At 36.8% G+C, this 17,653-nt stretch overlaps 1 protein-coding gene across 1 annotated transcript in view; it reads right to left on the reverse strand.

Moving 5' to 3' along the window:
• Positions 1-17,653, reverse strand: part of CFAP99 (cilia and flagella associated protein 99) — a 51,959-nt gene that overhangs the window by 32,158 nt on the left and 2,148 nt on the right. Inside the window, exons 2-4 of the mRNA XM_041402992.1 lie at positions 16,921-17,048; positions 5,885-6,029; positions 3,677-3,771 (exon numbers count right to left, since the gene is read on the reverse strand). Coding sequence (XP_041258926.1) covers positions 3,677-3,771; positions 5,885-6,029; positions 16,921-17,048 — 368 coding nt within the window. The remainder of the gene's footprint in view (positions 1-3,676; positions 3,772-5,884; positions 6,030-16,920; positions 17,049-17,653) is intronic.

Genomic DNA, 17,653 nt, shown 5'->3' on the forward strand with positions numbered 1-17,653 from the left:
CAGTGATTTTTAGCAGTCATATTTAACAGCTGGCTGTTGCAGCTTGAGGCTTCCTACAGCAGCACCAGTCCTGTACTGGTTACTAACATTTCCCCCTGTATTAAAACCAATAGGTAATTATGTGATTGATAAATGCTATTATGTACTCCTGAGGTACAGAGAATGGTTAACTGTGTAATCAGATATCAACACTGTGATGTATATTTTTGTACTGTTTTAGTCACAGTTCCCAGAGAAATGCTGCAATAAGGATATGCCACAATATGCATCACACTAGAGAATTCTTGGAATACAGCCCTGGAATGGTCATTCAGGCACTGCAGGGATAGCAAATGGCAATGCAGGATGACTGGACATCATTTCTGACCAGAGTGTGCCTGAGCCAAAGTCTACAATCTTAGTATGGATAATCCCTATCACAGATGGTGATAATACAAAAGAAACTTTTCTGTTTTGTGAACTGAATTTCTAGGAAAAATTCATAATATTTCTGTTTTGTCTTTGGCCATATGTGACACAGGTGGAAAACCCAATATCAACAGTCATTGCTTTTACAGCAGCAGAATGGGGCTTCTCTCAGGTTTCTGTTTGGATGTTACAAGGCTCTGTCTCCTCAGCAAAGTCACTGGTAGTAATTTGGTAACAGCATTATTTTGCTTACTGCTCTGTCTTGGACATTCTGAAACTTTCACTGCTCAGACAGCATCATAATGAAGGACCATTTCCCTTCTGGAAGTGATGGAATTACACCAGCAATGAATTGTACCCATGTTTATATTTTAATTGTACCCATGTTTATATTTCAATGTACACTCTGCCTGTAGTAACACAAGTGTGTCTAATTAAAGACTGTTTTGTAATGCACTTTTACATTACATTTCTTACTTTTGAGAATTTGAACTTAGTATTCTTAACACACTTTTACACAGTGCGATCATACAGATTTCTAGAAAACAAAAAATGGGAAATTTCTTCATCTGGTATTATCTTTACATCCATGCAGGCATTTGCAGAGCTGAAATGCTTACATTCACAATGTAGGATTTTGACTTTTGAGTTAAGGAAGTAACTGCAGGAAACAGCATGTTCTGCTTCTCCATACAGATCAGGCACTGCCTGAAAACATTATTGACCCAACTTGGACTGGTTTTACCCACCATCCACCACGAGGCTGATCATGTCCTGCTATTCCTACCTCATCTTAAATTCTATTACAGTGCCCACATCTTATGTGGTGATATTCCTTTGATTATCTCAGAAGTTCTGTAGATCTGTCTTTAGAAGCAATCAGAACATAAAGCAGAAAAAACCAGGTTCTTAACTGCCAGAAAGAAAACACTTTGTATTTTGTATTTTTTACAAGACAATGCAGAAATTACAAAGCTGTTTACTTCAATTTTTTATTTCAATAGTGTATTTTCTCTAACACACAAACCCTTACATTTTAAAATAAATGTAGAAGAATAGCATGTAGAATAATAGAATACAAAAATACACTTGAGCCAGCAATGCATGACTAATTTCTTAAAAGGATAATCACACTAAAGTTACAAGAATGGGTTTTATCCTATGCTTCTGTAATTATATCACTATAAAAATTTTTGCATGTATTTTCAATATTACAGAATGAGAGCTTGTGATTTGCTGTTCAAGCAGATGAACATGTGTAAGTGAGGTAGCATTGTTATTCTGCCTAAATGAAAATATTTGAACATTCATCAAACGCAGGGAAACACTGTGACTTTGAGTTGAATGGATTCCATCATACAGGTCTTTAAGAGAAAGGTCTTAAATCTCCCATAGGTCAACACCATTCACCTGAAGACTGTTCATTTGAGTGAGGTTTATCTGCGTGATGAAGAAAATTCCACTCATCCTGTGATGTGCTAAATTTATTTTTTAATTGTAGCAAATCTGTCCTACATAAATATATGTGAATATTTTTTCAGTGTCTTAACTGAACTCAGACACAATAATCATCAGGCAAAATCTAGAGGTCAGCATCCTGAAGGAGGTTCCCAAATTTCTGATAACTTTTGTTGCTAAGGCTGCAGATCTGCCTTCTGCTCTTTTGTCTCTGTTGCTGGGGGGACAAAATGCTGCAGGTGCATTAATTTAATCTAGCATCACTTTGGAGACAAAGAAACTGTTCTAACAGAAGAAAAGGAAATCTAGGTACCATGGTGATGAGGATCTGGTAAGATACTTAAGCAAACCAAGTGAAACACCTGCTACAATGATAGCAGGTGCACAACATTGGAATATGCAGCACTTCCCTATCAGCAAAGAGTTATTCCAGACAAGAAAGGAGGCATTATCTAAACCAGAACATCAGGGTACTGATGCTTAAGCCACATAAAGCTAGATGAATGGAATCAACAAGAGGTAATTGGCATGATGTGGGAAAATTGTGTTGCTAGCTGAATGAGCTCAAGATGCATCCAATCCAGTAGCTCGTGTCTAAGATGTTTACCAAAGAAGAGCCTGGGAGAGCATTTTAGACAGAGTGATTTGTCTGTCTACCAGATTATGATAATTCTTCCAGCCACTCCTCTGTTCTTTTTAACTGTTAATGAAATATATAATTTTTGTCTCTGAATGGAATTAATAATAAGCAAGTCCATAAGTAAGTCCATCTAAAACCAGACAACTTAACCTACTCTGTCCCTACTGCAAAGCAACTCTACTCATTAAAGAGACACTGGCATCCACATGAACATTCAAAGTAATCACTATAAGGATAAACCTCAGCCTTTTGAGTATTAATTATTAAAATTTGCCTATCTCTTTAATTCCATCTTTGTTATTCAAACAGCACGTTTGGACTATGCTTTGAAACATCTGGATAATCAAAGGTTACAGATGCTCTGTCACCAGTGATTTAATTTTTAGCCCATTTTCCTGAGAAAACAGGGCTTATGAGAAAGCACTGCTGCTCAATTTATCCTTCTGCTCCTCTATACAACATAGCTTTTAAGATAATTAGCATTTTGATTTTGAAATAGAAGCAGAAGATAATTATATTTCTACAGTTACAATAAAAAAATAGGAAACAAATAGTGGAGCAAACCCCAAATTCATTACTTCAGAAAAGGACAGGGAAGCAGAATTTTGTTGTCCTACTTTTTATTTGGCAGCAGTGGTTTGGTCAGTTGCATATTGTACTGGGGCAATTGGTACATGCACAGCTCCAAGCCAGACAGTGTTTTTTTGGGAAGGAGAAAAAGTGATGGAAACACAATAGGCTTGATAATGAAAGTGGCAGTGGATTGTTCAGGAAAAGAACACTAAACATCAGGAACTGCAATTTTCACTAGATTCATTGCATATGGAAAAGATATCTCCTGTCTAAAGTCAAAGAAGGAATGTGAGCAGAGGCAAGAGGGGGTGTGCAACTTAAAGGGACAATTGTAAATGACATAAACTGTAAATTATGTGATTATTTGACCTCCTCAGATTATATAAAATACATTTAAATTAATATTTGACTGAATATAAGAATCACCCTGTAAGTAAAGAAATTGAAGGGTTTTTTGGTAAAAAAATACTAATTTAATTTCTGAATTTTAATAGAAAATACAAATAATTTCTCCATTTAATTTATTCTCAAAATTGAGAAAAGTCATCTGATTAATCAAACAAAATGAAGAGATAATTATTTTTAATGGTTTTGTACCTGTTGCATTTTTGCAGTGTCCAAGGATTTCACAATTCTGCTGAAGTGCTGAAGACCAATCTCTTCTAGTTGAAAAGTAGCTAGATAACAGATAACTATCAAAAGATACATACATTTAAAATGCAGCAGGCAATTCTAAAAAACCTATACTCAATATACTAAATAAACCTATACTCAATTCCAATAAACCTATACTATACCCAATAACCCTTTACTCACCATACTATGTGATTTAGACTGTTACCTTAATTTTAAACAGTTTTGATAGTGAATTTTTCAACACATTCTGGTTTTAATATCTTCAGAGAGGATAGCTCTTACTTTTCTGGTACAAATTCATACTTTATTACACATAACAACATTATAGATAACAAAAAATCAAACATAAAATGTAATAGTTCTAGTATTTACTTTGCTTTTTTTTCCAAGTGACCATATTGCCTAAAATGTTGTAACCATTGTTTTTATTCTGAATTGGAATAAAATCGAGTTTTTAAATTGTGAAATTTCAAACCTGAATCTTGCACCCTCTATGGCAAGTACACAATTCAATGATCTTAGAGGTCTTTTCCAGCCTAAATGATTTATGATTCTATTCTATGATACAGGAAGAGGCACAGTCAGTACTGTGAAATTTTAGTAGACCTGTAAAGTTCATGGGCTCCTGTATCAGCTTTCATTTGTCCCCACTCACTTTGATCAGGCTTCACTCACAGTGCAGTGTTTTAGCTGCCACCAGCCTGTAATGGTAAAATCAGGAAATTCTGGCCAATGTGCTGCAGCAAACTCAGTGTATCTTTAGGCTTCAATCTCATGTGCTTTATTTCAGCAACGTATTTAATCAGTCTTAGCAGAATATACATTTATCTCCTACAAGCTTTATTAAATTCAAATCTGCTCACACATAGCAACAGCCTTTATAAGCAGCTTTGATCATTTAAGTGTCAATGCAGCTTGGCAAAGGGAATCACAAGCAGCTTAAAAAAATGTAAGCCAATGACCTTAGACTCTCAACTTGTTGATAAAGGAAAATGTTCTGTTCCTACCCTCTGCCTATGATTAATGGAAGCTTTTGAGTGGACCGGTCCTGACAATCCAATTATAGCATCACTCAGCTTAAAGGTATAATTTATGTGCCCCAGACAATGAAAAACATGGCTCTGGAGAAATGGAGACAATGAAGCATTACCATTCAGAATAAACTCGATACACTAATAATTTCATCCTTGACAGTTCAGGCTCCCTTTTGTTTGTTGTTTGATTTTGATTTCTGTACTTTTCCAGGTTGTGACAGAAGCGACGAGAATTGTAATAAAAATTTACTAGTTTTTAAAACATAAAATGTAGATATATTTATATTAGCTACGTTTCTTTGTATTTTTCAACCACTTTGAATTAAATTGACTTTTAAATATACCCACAAAGATTCAGAATTTATCTGACTTAGAGAACCAGTGACAGAAGTATTTGGGATTCCAGCTTATTTGGGGACTTGATAGATCAACCTCAGCATATGTGTATTAAATAAATGGCAGAAAATATTTTAAAAATTAATTTATCATGTACTTCTCAATGCCTGAAATAAATTTGCGAGTAGTATCTACCCTAATTAACTGGGTAGATACTATCAGATACAGTTGTATCAGAACTGTATCATTACTAACCAAGTAACTAATAAAATGAAAATAATTGACCTCACTCCTGGAGATAGATGGTAGTATCTTAAGTTACTTATGTCATTGTGATAGTCAGTAATGAAGAAACCCTCGTGGATAGAGACAATTGTGTCTGAAACTGTGAGATGTGCTGTGTTTCTCAGCACACAGAGCTTTGTTACACATTTTTGTGTCTGAATGGCAGAGGTACTCAGTTGCATAGAAGAGAATAAAGGGAAATCACTGAAGAACATTTTTTAAAGGAATGGTTAAACTTCCAAGATGCTTCTTCCAGCCACTGATGCTATTTTCCAACTGCATCTTACCCTTCTTAGGTAAAATTCCAGTTAACAACTGAAAGATTTCAGACTAAATAACAATTTCAGATTTTGGACTTCACATTCATTAGGACATTAGAAGATGTACATCCTGTACATCACACTGCACTAGACACAATGACAGTGCTTCCAATGTAATCTAATACCAAGACCTACACCAGTAAAATTGTAATTTTTGAAATTTTGTGGTAAACACATTTGGTATTGTAACTTACCTATATAGAGATTACGCTCAGAAATGAGGCAGTATCTCCCATCCTGAACATAAAAGGCATTGACCACCACATCCAATATGGATTTATATTCTGTGCATCCTGCTAGTGTATCCAATACAAATTTTTCTTCTGTCACATTAAGAGTCTATAGAGATACAAATTTAATAATGATTAATGTATTCTGGAAAGAAAACAATTTTTGTGTACAAAAAGTACAATTATTTTGAAGTAACTGGAAAACATGAACAATGAACAGCAGTGCCTTAGGTAGGGCTGCTGCCCTTCTAATGATATCAAATAAGGGCAGTCCTAGCAAACTAATGGCCCTTGTTAAGTAAAATGTAACTTTCTCCAATGTCAAGTGTTCATTTTACCTGCTGACATAAGCATTGAGTTAAATGACCTTCATGTGTGAATGTCAGCAGTTGATGCAAAGAAAATCTGAAGTCTCTGAGCTATGAGCTATGATTAACTTAGTCAACAGTATGAGAAGGTTTCAGTAAGATTTTGTTTTCCCTTGGGAAACCTCTTTGTGGGTGAAGTCTGTGCTACTTAGGGAGACTAAACTGAGGGGAGAAGCCAGACAGAGATTATGGAAAATACTCTTAACTGCTACTGAAACCCAACTTTGGAGAACATGAATGATTTAAACTAAACCAGTGAGTACCAGGATTCTTTTTAATGCAGACTGTTTCTTATCCAGCTAATACTCCTGGTCACTTGTAATTTTCATGCAGTATCCCAAGAGAACAGGAGAGTGGGATGGTCCCTTCCTTCTGGATCCTACCCCATAAACCCTTTAAAAAGTCTGAATGCTCCTCAACTTTACAGAGAGTTTCAATCACAATAAATAACTATGCAATATCTGCTACTATATGAGATAAACTTCTAGGATGAACCACCTTTAAACATTGTAATAAAATCTGAGGCCCAGACCAGTTTGTTATTACATGAATTGAAAATGGCCAGCTGAGCTATGACAAAATGACAAACAATAATGATCCTTTGATTTAAGGAGGTTAGACAAGAAGCCAAGAAAAAAGGCTGAGTGCATCTTCTGAAAATGTGTAGTCCACGTTTGATGCATGATCTCTCCCAGAGCTCAGAGGTGTGGGAACAATGGAACTGCAATAATGCATCAGATGAGATATTCACCTTGCCTGGTAGGTGTCTGCTACCCTCTTGATTGCTTTATTTCCCTAATGTGATTCATTTCTAGTTTGTGGGTGTTATTAGAGGCTGTTGGATGGAACTCTGCGAGTTTTCTGATGAGTGACACTATACAGAGCTTTGAGATCAAGCAAACCTTTAAAATTACCATTCTAGTATTTAAATGTAAAAAATTATGCAGAATTCAAAGTGTATTTTCTCAGCTTGTCGTTCAGAGCAAGAATAATTTTTTTCACTACTCCTGTTCAAAACCCCAATTTCATTCCTTTTAATTTGTGCATCGTCACCAGGAAAAATGAGGAAAGAAACTGAAAAAATCTCAAAATATACAAAAAAAAAAAAAAAACCCAAAAAAAAAAAAAAAAAAAAAAAAAAAAAAAAAAAAAAAAAAAAAGAAAAAATGGAAAGTATGTACTCCATCTTGCTAAGCAGGGGGGATTCTTGGGAGGCACACAGTTTGATCCAAATACACCTTTTATGGATGAGGTTTCATGTAAGTTCTTTATGAAACTAACAAAGAAAACCCATAAATCTAAGCCCCCACTAAATTATGAAACACATATATATATACATACACACATATATATAAAATTTGATATGAGATCTCTAAGAATATTTGATATGAGATCTCTAAGAATTTACTAAATAAGGCAAAAGCAAACCTAAATAACTGAATAGCAAAGTCAGAGAGGATGTAGTTCCAGTGAAAGCAGGATTGTGACATTTTGAGTCTAAAACAATTGCTCCCTTGAGCAAATGGAGTTATGTATGAAGAAACTGCAGAGAATAGTAGCTCTGTTAATAAACAGAAAGTCCATCATAAAACTGGTCAAGCCTGTTGGAAACAAGCCCAACAGAAACTCTCTCAACTGTCTCTGCTAGAAAGCTAAAATTTCAGTTGTTTTCAAGATCTTTATTAGATCAGAATCTCTGCATTCATGCTCTGTGTAATTTGATATGAAATGCTATGGCAAACCTGTGCTTTTCAAATGTACTTTGCAGAGGAGGCCAAAAGTAGACAAACAGGTAACAACAGGACACACTTGTGCCCAAATAATCTCCTATACAGTGGAGACTACAGCACAAAAATGCACCTGCCTGTCTACATTTACTCTACTGCTCTGAGTTAACAACTCAGTCAGAAGTGTTAGGATGAACACAGAAGTTCTTGCTCTTGCTTACACCTTGAGCAAGAATGTACATAAACACTACATGGTCTTGAGACAAGCAACAGGGTGACAGGAAGTGCAGCCTGGGGACAGCTGTGCCCCACAACATCAGCACTGACTGGCAATCCTGGGGACCACAGGACAAAACGTCTTGTCATGAAACATAATCAGCTGAATCAGCTTTCAGCCACAGAAAGTACCAAATGTTCTGTTTCTACATGTTAAAACCAAGACTAGTTGAGCAGGCTGCAGCTGCGTCACCTAAGGAAGTGAGCTCATCACTACTCAACTAAACAAGACTGGGCAGGAGGAGTGCTTGGACAGGAAATCCCAAAGGTGAGCCAGTTGTTGGTTAAGCCCTGCAGATAATCTAGTGACTCAAGACCTGAGCCAGTGCTTTAAACCAGTTAGGATACTATCAGTAGAAAGTGCATTGTGTCATCTACAAATTTCATCAAGGACATTTACAGTTTATCTGTATATCTGAAATAATGGCTTTGGGAAAGTAATGTGTTGGGTAGGGTAATTTCTAGCACTAATTCCTAAATGCGTTCTTTCTGTGGGGTTTTGTGCTGTGCTTTATGTCAGTGGGATGTATTTCAGAGAGGGTCAAGTGGTCCTGAAATGGTACAGTATGACAGATTGTATGTTTATAGCACCTTTTGTGTGAGATTTTCAAAACACTTTACTAGCATTGATTGTACTTAATGAGATTGCTTCTGGCTAATATAATTTTGTACATGCAGGAACTACGGCATGGAGCAGGTAAGAGATTTGCCCCAAGCAACATGCTAAGTCATTGGTGCCAACAAGAATTAATAAACACTAATTTGTGTGCATTTATTCTGTCCATCAGAACAAAGTTTTACATTTTAAATACATTTTAATCACATATTTTTCTGAAACAACTAGCAGTTAGCTAAGTTTGCAAGTATGTCTGAGCCCTTCACCATAAGGAGGGCCAGATAATTTACAGGTAAAAGTAACACATGCAGTGATCATCTTCTGTTCACTGAATATTAAAAATATCAGAAGACAGATGTTGAACAGATACAAATATCTGACAGTATTCTCTTTATGGCATCGAAATCCAGCTTTTTCTGATTACTAAGTGTTTAAGTTGTAAAAAAACCCCTGATTCTGTCTGAATTTATCCTGAATGGTCCTGGTGAAAAAATGTGACTCTTGTCTAATTATGAGCTGATTGATTGGTGTTACCTCCCCCTTTTGGGAAAACCCTAATACCTGTAGCCTGCTGCCATGGATGTATTTTTCCTGCTCTCTGACACGCAGCTGTAGCTGGGAATCAGTCAAGTTTCGTCAAGGAGAGAAGAGACCGGGTAAGAAGGGCTTTGAACACAACTTCCAGCATGGGTTAATACAAGAAATAGCAGGAATTAAATGGAGAAATATCTGCAAAAGGGAGGCTTTTCCATCATGGGTGTATCATAATAAGGCTGAGACCTGTTTGAAGGGGCCAGAGAGATCAGAAAAGGAGAGAAAGAAAAGCTCTTCTCTGTGGATTGAAAAAAAGGAAATAAATATCAGCCATGCTCTGTTTGAGACTTCTCAGGCTAAGGATATAATTTAGGTGGAACAAACATTTTAGAAAGAAGATAATATTTGATGAAAAGATAAAATAGCTTTCACCTCCTGAGAGAACTGTGCAATAGTATGTAGTGAACTTGTCTTCTTCTAGGAAGAACGTGCACATTTTGCAGATACAGCCTGATTAGTTTAGAGTGCTTCAGTTATCAGTGCTAGTCCTCTCCAAGGGTCTAATCAAAATGCTGTAAAAATGAAAGAAAATATTCCTACTGACGTCACCAGGGCTTGAATCAGTCACCAGAACCCAGTATTCTTTCTCTCTGAAGTCAGCAGGAAAAACCCCTGGGATCTTTGGATGTAAGTAGGAAATATCCTGCTTCTACTATTCACCATCTATGTTGCAGTCACAAGCCAGTGTTTTTCATCTAGAGCAGACACTGCTGACCAGTGCTGTATTAAGAGGCACAGGGAACATTATTTTCCCTCGTACTTAATATTAAATCCCAGAACACTGCAGAAAACTCAAATTCCATAATTTCCTTAGAAAGTTCCTAATCTGCATTTATGTCAGTAACTAAAAATACAAATTAGACTTCTATAATTTAGTAGGATTTTTATTGCACCAAATCTATCATTCTTGCATTACATTGTCTTCATATTTAAACCTATGACTTTTGACATTTGAGGATTTTACTCCCAGTTGAGTAAAATCAGTTGAGTGGGCATGTGTGAGACACAGCTGAACCAGCACAAACGAGAACTATGAAGAGTTGTGCCAAATCACACCATGTTCTTGTGAAATGGGAAGCTCATAAACATATCTTGCTATCAGCATGAGAGGGATAAAGGAGCAGAACAGTGAATTTGGGGTGGCACTTCTGGTTTCACAGAAATAAGCTCTTCTGTAGCTGGGATGTATGTAGGAAAGTCAATATGATGGGTCTGATCCTGCAGCTCTGATTGAAGCAGATAATTCCACTGAAAATGAGGTGAGTTATGTGCATAGAGAAAGGCACAGACATTGCAGGGTAACTCCTGTGTTAAAATCTGTCTCTTGTTATCATAGCCAAAGCTTGATTCTGACAGTCACAAGGAAGAACAATACCTGGGACACTTCAGTTAGGTACAAAATTTAATCTTCTTTCAAAAATGAACAGATGCAGTCCATTCCTATAAAAGGTCTGATGAAATGACAGCCTTTTGTACAACATGCACTGGATGAAAGATTTCCTTTGGATATGGATCATTTTTGATAGATTTAAGTGAAGCATGCTTAATAAAAAGAAGGGGGTTTAGTACACAGGAATGAAAATATTATCTGGACAGCATCAGTCTGATAAAAGGAGCATTAAAAAGCATTTAGGAAGATAAACAAGAAGTAATCTGGCCATTCAAATGAAGAACAACAGAAACAGGTGTAAATTTGAATGTGAATATATGATAATTTAAAGATCTGAGAGAGACTTAGGAATTATTTTAAGTTAATGTGGTTATTCAGGATAATTCAAATTGAATTCTGTTTTAATAGCAACAAAGTCACAATATTGAAGCAAAAACATTTAACTGGGCTTATTTGTTTTTAGGAGGTTTGAGGGAATGATTCTTTGTGATTGAAGGTGAGGGTTCATTTGTTGCAATTAGGAATCATCCATCATACTGCTAATGAATCTGTGGTTTTATTGAAAATATTTGCAGTGAAAAATGAGTCCAATATTATGTAATAAACATTGTAAATTACAGTACAATAAACATGAAGACTGTAAATAACTAAATTACAACTCAAATTTCCTGGAAGAACATAAGTCTGGTCACTCACTGAGAACAATGAACAGAAATTTCTTTTATGATGTAAAGTTTATATGTAGCAGAAATAAAATAAATGGAGTTCAACACCTCTAGACTGATTTTGATCATAACCTTCTAATTAGAGGAAACTGTGTTATTAATCTCCCATGATTCAATAATTAAAAATCCTTCCATACTTTATCTCTTTTTCTCTAAAACAAAAGTCTAATAATCAGTGAGTTTTCCTAACTCCACTTTTATACAGAAGCTTGAACTAGGAGTTGGAAGATAGGAACTGAGATTTGGAAGTGTCTTTCTTGCTTCCTGAGTGGCCTGGTACAGATCATGTTCTCTCTTGACACCTTGGTTTTAAGCACTGACAAGCTCCCTGGCACTCAGCAATTTGTTTATGCATTTTCATCACACCAAAAGAACATTCTATCTTCATACATGCAGTGGTTCAGACAGACCTGAACTATTGTCCCAGTAACAGTTTACCTTTCTTTAATCTCACTCTTTTTTTTTTTTTGCACTAATTTTCTGATTTCCTGTTTGTATATTGAAACACTGAGTGGCTGCAAAGTGCAAGGAGTGAAAAATGTATCCCAGTGGTTATTTGATGTGGTATCTTCTTGATCTATCTCAATTACAAAAATGTAGGGAAAGATGGGTGCTTTTTTCCAGCAGCACACAGGGGTTAGGTGTGCAGCCATTGCTGCTGTAAATGAGCTGTGTAAAGCTAGGAAAAAAACTCTAGAGAGCAGAATCTAATGCCATTATTTCCTACAAATAAACTGCTTTTCTCATGTACACCAAGGTATGGACAGGTAATGCTGCTAACTTTGGGCAGCCCCTCTGGAATATACTCAGAAGCAGAGTGTACAGCCAAATGTTTTCCAAAGGGACTTCTGTCCCAAAGCTTGAAACAAGATTTCCTACATGAGAGAATATGTTCAGGTGGAACACACATTTTAATAAAATTATAAAGATTAAGAAGTTAAAATAATAATAATAATTAAGAGGTTGATTCTTCTTCTGCTGAAGTTAATGGATAACCTGCCATGTTATTTGAGAGGAACAAGTTGAGAGCAGCTCACATGGCCTCATACATGCAACTGATTTTTGACAGGAACTTGTCATTTTTTCAAGTTTTTACCTAACTATTGGGAAATATTGAGTAGTTTCAAACCAAATGCAAGGAAACAGCTGGGGATGTATTTTCGAAGTGGCACACAGGGGTCAGCAGTGCCTTACAAATTTTGGCCTTTTGGTTTTATGATGAAAATCCATGCACATTTTGCCATGTGAAAAATAGCCAATTGTATGTGTTTTGTGTGAATTTAAACTGCAGCAGTGAATTGCCCTGAAGATTCTGTGTGCCCTTACCATGCCCAGTCCAGGGCTAGCAGAACTTCCACTACAATACAGGGTGAGCCTGGGACAAGCCTTGCTGGCTTAGTGTAGGAGCTCAAACTGAGAGAGGAGAGCCTGTCTCACCTGTCTTCTCTGTGGCATCTGCCTCTTGTGGGCTTCAGTTTGAAAAGAGAGAGAGAGATTTCTCATTTGATTGAGGTACAGTAGAGATTGGAACTGAATGGGCAAGAACTTTGAGGTGAGCAAAACAATACCAAAGAGGTGAGCAGGACTTGCTGCACAGGGACAACAGCACTGGAACCAACCACTTGAAGAGATGGAACTGGAACAGCTAAAATAAAGAGACCTGGGCAAGTAAACTTGAGGGCAAGAGAAAGGACAGGGATAGAAAAAGAGCATAGAACAGAACTCAGTTTATCCTTCTCTGCCATCCACTCAATATTTATTAGCAGAGTATTCCAAGCCTCTACAGTGCAGCTATTGTGCGCTGTCAAAATATTAACATTTCTACAGTTTTTATGAAAGACCAAAATATACTATTTCACATGATCATGTATTTTGACTTTTGTTTTAATTATTTATGCAACCTTATGTGCATCTAGAAATTAAAAATAAAATCTTGCTGAAGATTGACTATGCTCTGAAGTGTTGTCAGCTTTGCAGCAGCAGAGTGAAACCAAAAGAAACCTGTTGGATTTTGATCAGAATATTCAAAAAAGACTGACTGTATACTTAGCAAAAGATACAATATGGAAATCTATTAATTCCTTCTTACTGTCATTTGCAAAGCAAGTATATTTTCAACCTGATGGCTTCAACCCAATTTATTTCTTGCCTCTTTCTTTTTTTATATACATTCATATAGTAAAGTCCTTCATTTTAAAATATAATTGTTTGCCCACTTTCACTTCTTTTCCTGTGCCTCAGTTCACCAGCTATTTTTATGGCTTTAATTTGCAAGGATACCCACAAGAATGGTCTCCTGCAGTTGGTAAATGGCTGACGGGCATATTTGGATCAAGACAGATTGTACCTTCCAGACTCCCTCCTGCAGCACTGCATCCAACTTCCTTTCACAACATATTCCCATTTATCATGCACACAAATCAGAACCCTAAACTTCAGCCTAGGATGCTGACCTCTGTGACATTTCCTTCTTGTTGTTGTCAGTTTAATTTCAACAGTGCAAAGACAAAGCTTCAGCACACTCATGCTACTTCTTTCCTCAGTTATTGGTTCTATTGCCACCCTGCCTGTCAGTCAGACCCATAACTCCAGAGGTCCCTTTTCATGCAGATTACTTCCCAGGATATCATCACCAGGTTATGTGCACATCTTCTTCACTCTTTTTGAACAGTATATTTCAAATAGTATTTTCCTATCACTTCCTAGCTAAAATTCTAAGGTAGTGTCTCAGAATGTTCTATTTTATTGAAGTAAGTGTCTCTGTTGTGGGTTTAACCAACCTCATCTTAGTAAACCAGCCATCTGGAATGCTACTGTTAAGTTCATCCTGCTAGTCCATTGATTTGACCCACTTACTCCACCTACCATCTCACAGTTGATTCTAGCACATAAAACTAAAGCTGCCTGTCAAGATGTTTCACAACTCAGTTCCATTCTGCATTTCATTTCTTACTCTTTACTGATGTCTTCCCCATTTCTGATCAGCCAAGGATGCCCATCTCTTAATTTCCTTTGTTAGATTTCCAAAGGAGTAATTTTGTTTCATTTCAATCAGTTCCTACATGTACTTATATTGCTCTTAAATCTACTTTATTCTGACAGAGGTTTTGCTCTGCAAAATGTCCTTGGCTCCTGGCAGTTCAGGTGACAATGTGTGGCTGTCAGAGGTTCTTATTTTGAGGATCTGGCACTTGACAAGACTGGCATCACTGCAGCCCTGCCAGTGGGGTGCTGAACTCCCTTGAACATGTTCTGGAATGACTTGTGTGTACTGTGTTTTTATTCTGAGGGAAATAATCTAGTCCAAAATCGTTGGTTTCACCAGGAACATCCCCAGACAGATGAACAATAGGCTAAGGAGGATATTTTATGGAGGCCATCAACAAGTTATCAAAGAACTAAACAAGACACCTCAGATCCCACATGAGAAGGACATAAAGACTCTAAACCAATAAAGATATACACCATGAATGAAACCTACAGTGTTAACAACTGAATGCACTGTAGGGGGATGGAAAACTATTAAAAGAGTTTAAAAGAACAGAAGATTGTAGAAAAGTAAAGTGTGATATACTGCACACATAAATCAGCAAATAAATAAATATGGAGCTGTGTCTTGTAATTACTTAGATTTGGTCTCTTGGAAGCTGACTCTCCTGATTTTTTTTCTGGTCAGTAGACAACCTGAGTTTTTCTGTTTGTTATGCTGCTGGCATGACACAAACAGCTATGAATCTAGTCTGTGATTTGGAGCCAGGCTCTTAATCAGGATACAAACTGAAGGAAGTTTCCGCATGGATTAGTTAATATTGGCTAATTGGTTAAGTTACCAAGCCTGGAAATCATGTGTACAAAAATGCTACAATATTTTTAGGATCATATGCCTTTTAAGAAATAGAAAAGAAAGAAGTAAGTGAAGTTTTCATGATGTATTTTAATCACCCATTTGATACTGAAACAAAGCTGAATTTTCTATAAACTTACTTTCTTTGATACATCCTGTGTAGTAGGTGTCCAAAAACTAGCCCAGAGAAAGATTTTGGCCTTACTTTGGCCTCAGCTATCCTCTTTGTCCTTCCCCTTCTGAAAGGTTTTATTATGAAACTTTATATTAATATTTTTCTAATGGAGTTACTGGAGTTTTGTCTTTGTACCACTCTTCCTGGGCTGAGAAGAAAAATGATCTGAAGACTCATTTTTATAAGCATTTATTTTGGCAGCAGTGGTAACCGAATTTACCTGCTCTCTGCCCAGTGAAAAATTATTTTGAAACTGGATCAGTTCCCTGATGTAATTCAGAATATGAATCACAAAGAATTATACCAGTACTACAAGGCTGGAGGGCAGGAAAGAAGGGGCCTGAGTGGCAACAGCTGGAGAAGGCAAGCACCCAAGGAATGGGTGTGCAGCCACTGCTCAGCCCCAGCTTATCACACCTCCACGGTTTTATATTCTTTTAGTCATTTGTATTTATGCAAAATCAATGCAAAAGACTACCTGACTGGAATAGCAGTGGTTCCTACCTTATTGTCAGAAGGGGAAACGAGCACTGGAGCCACATGGCAGTGTGGAATCAGGGCTCCAACAATGCCATTTGATAACAATGGCACACACAGACAATAGCAGCCTAAACAACATTACTGCCTTCCCTTATGGTTTGCTAAAGCTGATTCACTCCACCAGCTGCCTCAGCACAAGGCAGGGTGACACTGAGGACAGAGAGATGGGAAGAGGTGACACACTATGGTCAGGGAGGGATGGGAACTGCTTCAGCCAGAACAGATACAAATGGGAAATCATGGTCTGGTTACTTGCAGTATTACATTAGATTCTGATGGCTGATTTATTGTCACTGTCCTTCTATCCCACTGTTGTGGTGGCCACTTATGTCCTCAAAGCAAGAATACCTGATCCTGTGACTCAGCTTCTGAACTGCACTTGTACATACAAATGGGTGGTGCTGTCAGAAACTTCTACTTGGAAGGAAGAAAAGAATAAGGATCTTCAAAACAGCTTAGTCAGAAGTGGAACAGAAGTTTTTCCTATGACTATCTAATCAATTTTAGAAGGTTGTTACTTATTTTTTTTCTTTCTTCTGTTGCTATCCAAGCAGTTTTTCAACCCCTCTGATCTTTACTGCCTTGTTTTCTGGCAATAAGAAATTTGGACTTTACTCATGAACTAAAAGTGTCACTGTAAGGGAAATCAATGAAAGTTACAACATGGTAGAAAACAGATACCTTTGCATTTAAAATCACACAGTAACAAAGTAAACTGTGTAAGATCAAACAAAACTTAATATACCTGCAACATCATAGCTGATTCATTCAAGAAATCCTCCACACTCTGATTTTCAGGGTTAAACTTGTTAAGCTGTTGCACTATTAGTGCAATAAGTTCTCTGTGGCTGACCATCTTCACCATGGAGAATCCTATAAATACAGAAAATCATTATTTTTTTGTGCCTCCTTCAGTTGTGGCATAATGCATGGTGATAGGCTCATACAGAAGTCACACTGCAGTAATGTAGAAGAGAACATTTAGGTCAAGCTTTCAAAATCACAGTTAGTCAGAACAGCTGACAGGAGAAATGAAAATACAGTACAAACATTGAGAAAATAGAAGACAAAATTATATATTGCAAAAATCTCAAAATATCTTAGGGAAAAATGTTACTGTACCAAGTTAACTGACAAAATACAATTAAAGATAATAAAGAAAAAAGCAAGGATTTTTGCTTGTGTGCATACAGGTCCTACTTAATACACTGCTCTTCTCAGTAAGATGCATAAGAAAGCAAAATTTTAGTCTTAAATTTCATCACATGTTGCTGTAAACAGCCTGTTTTTCAAAAGCAACAAAAGAACAGGAACAGAGAGGAATTATAAGGAAGCAATGACTGTTGGTCAGCAGGCTGGGCCATGATCACAGCATTTCAGTGGTCTGGGCCACTGCCAAGGCTTCTGAAGGCACAGCAGTGGAGTATTTATGTTTGATGCTTTGCTTGTGAAATGACTGGATTTTGGCTATCTCAAAT

The sequence above is a fragment of the Onychostruthus taczanowskii genome, unplaced genomic scaffold, assembly GCF_017590055.1.
Source record: "Onychostruthus taczanowskii isolate IOZ18803 unplaced genomic scaffold, ASM1759005v1 scaffold2, whole genome shotgun sequence".
NCBI classification, from domain to species: Eukaryota; Metazoa; Chordata; class Aves; order Passeriformes; family Passeridae; genus Onychostruthus; species Onychostruthus taczanowskii.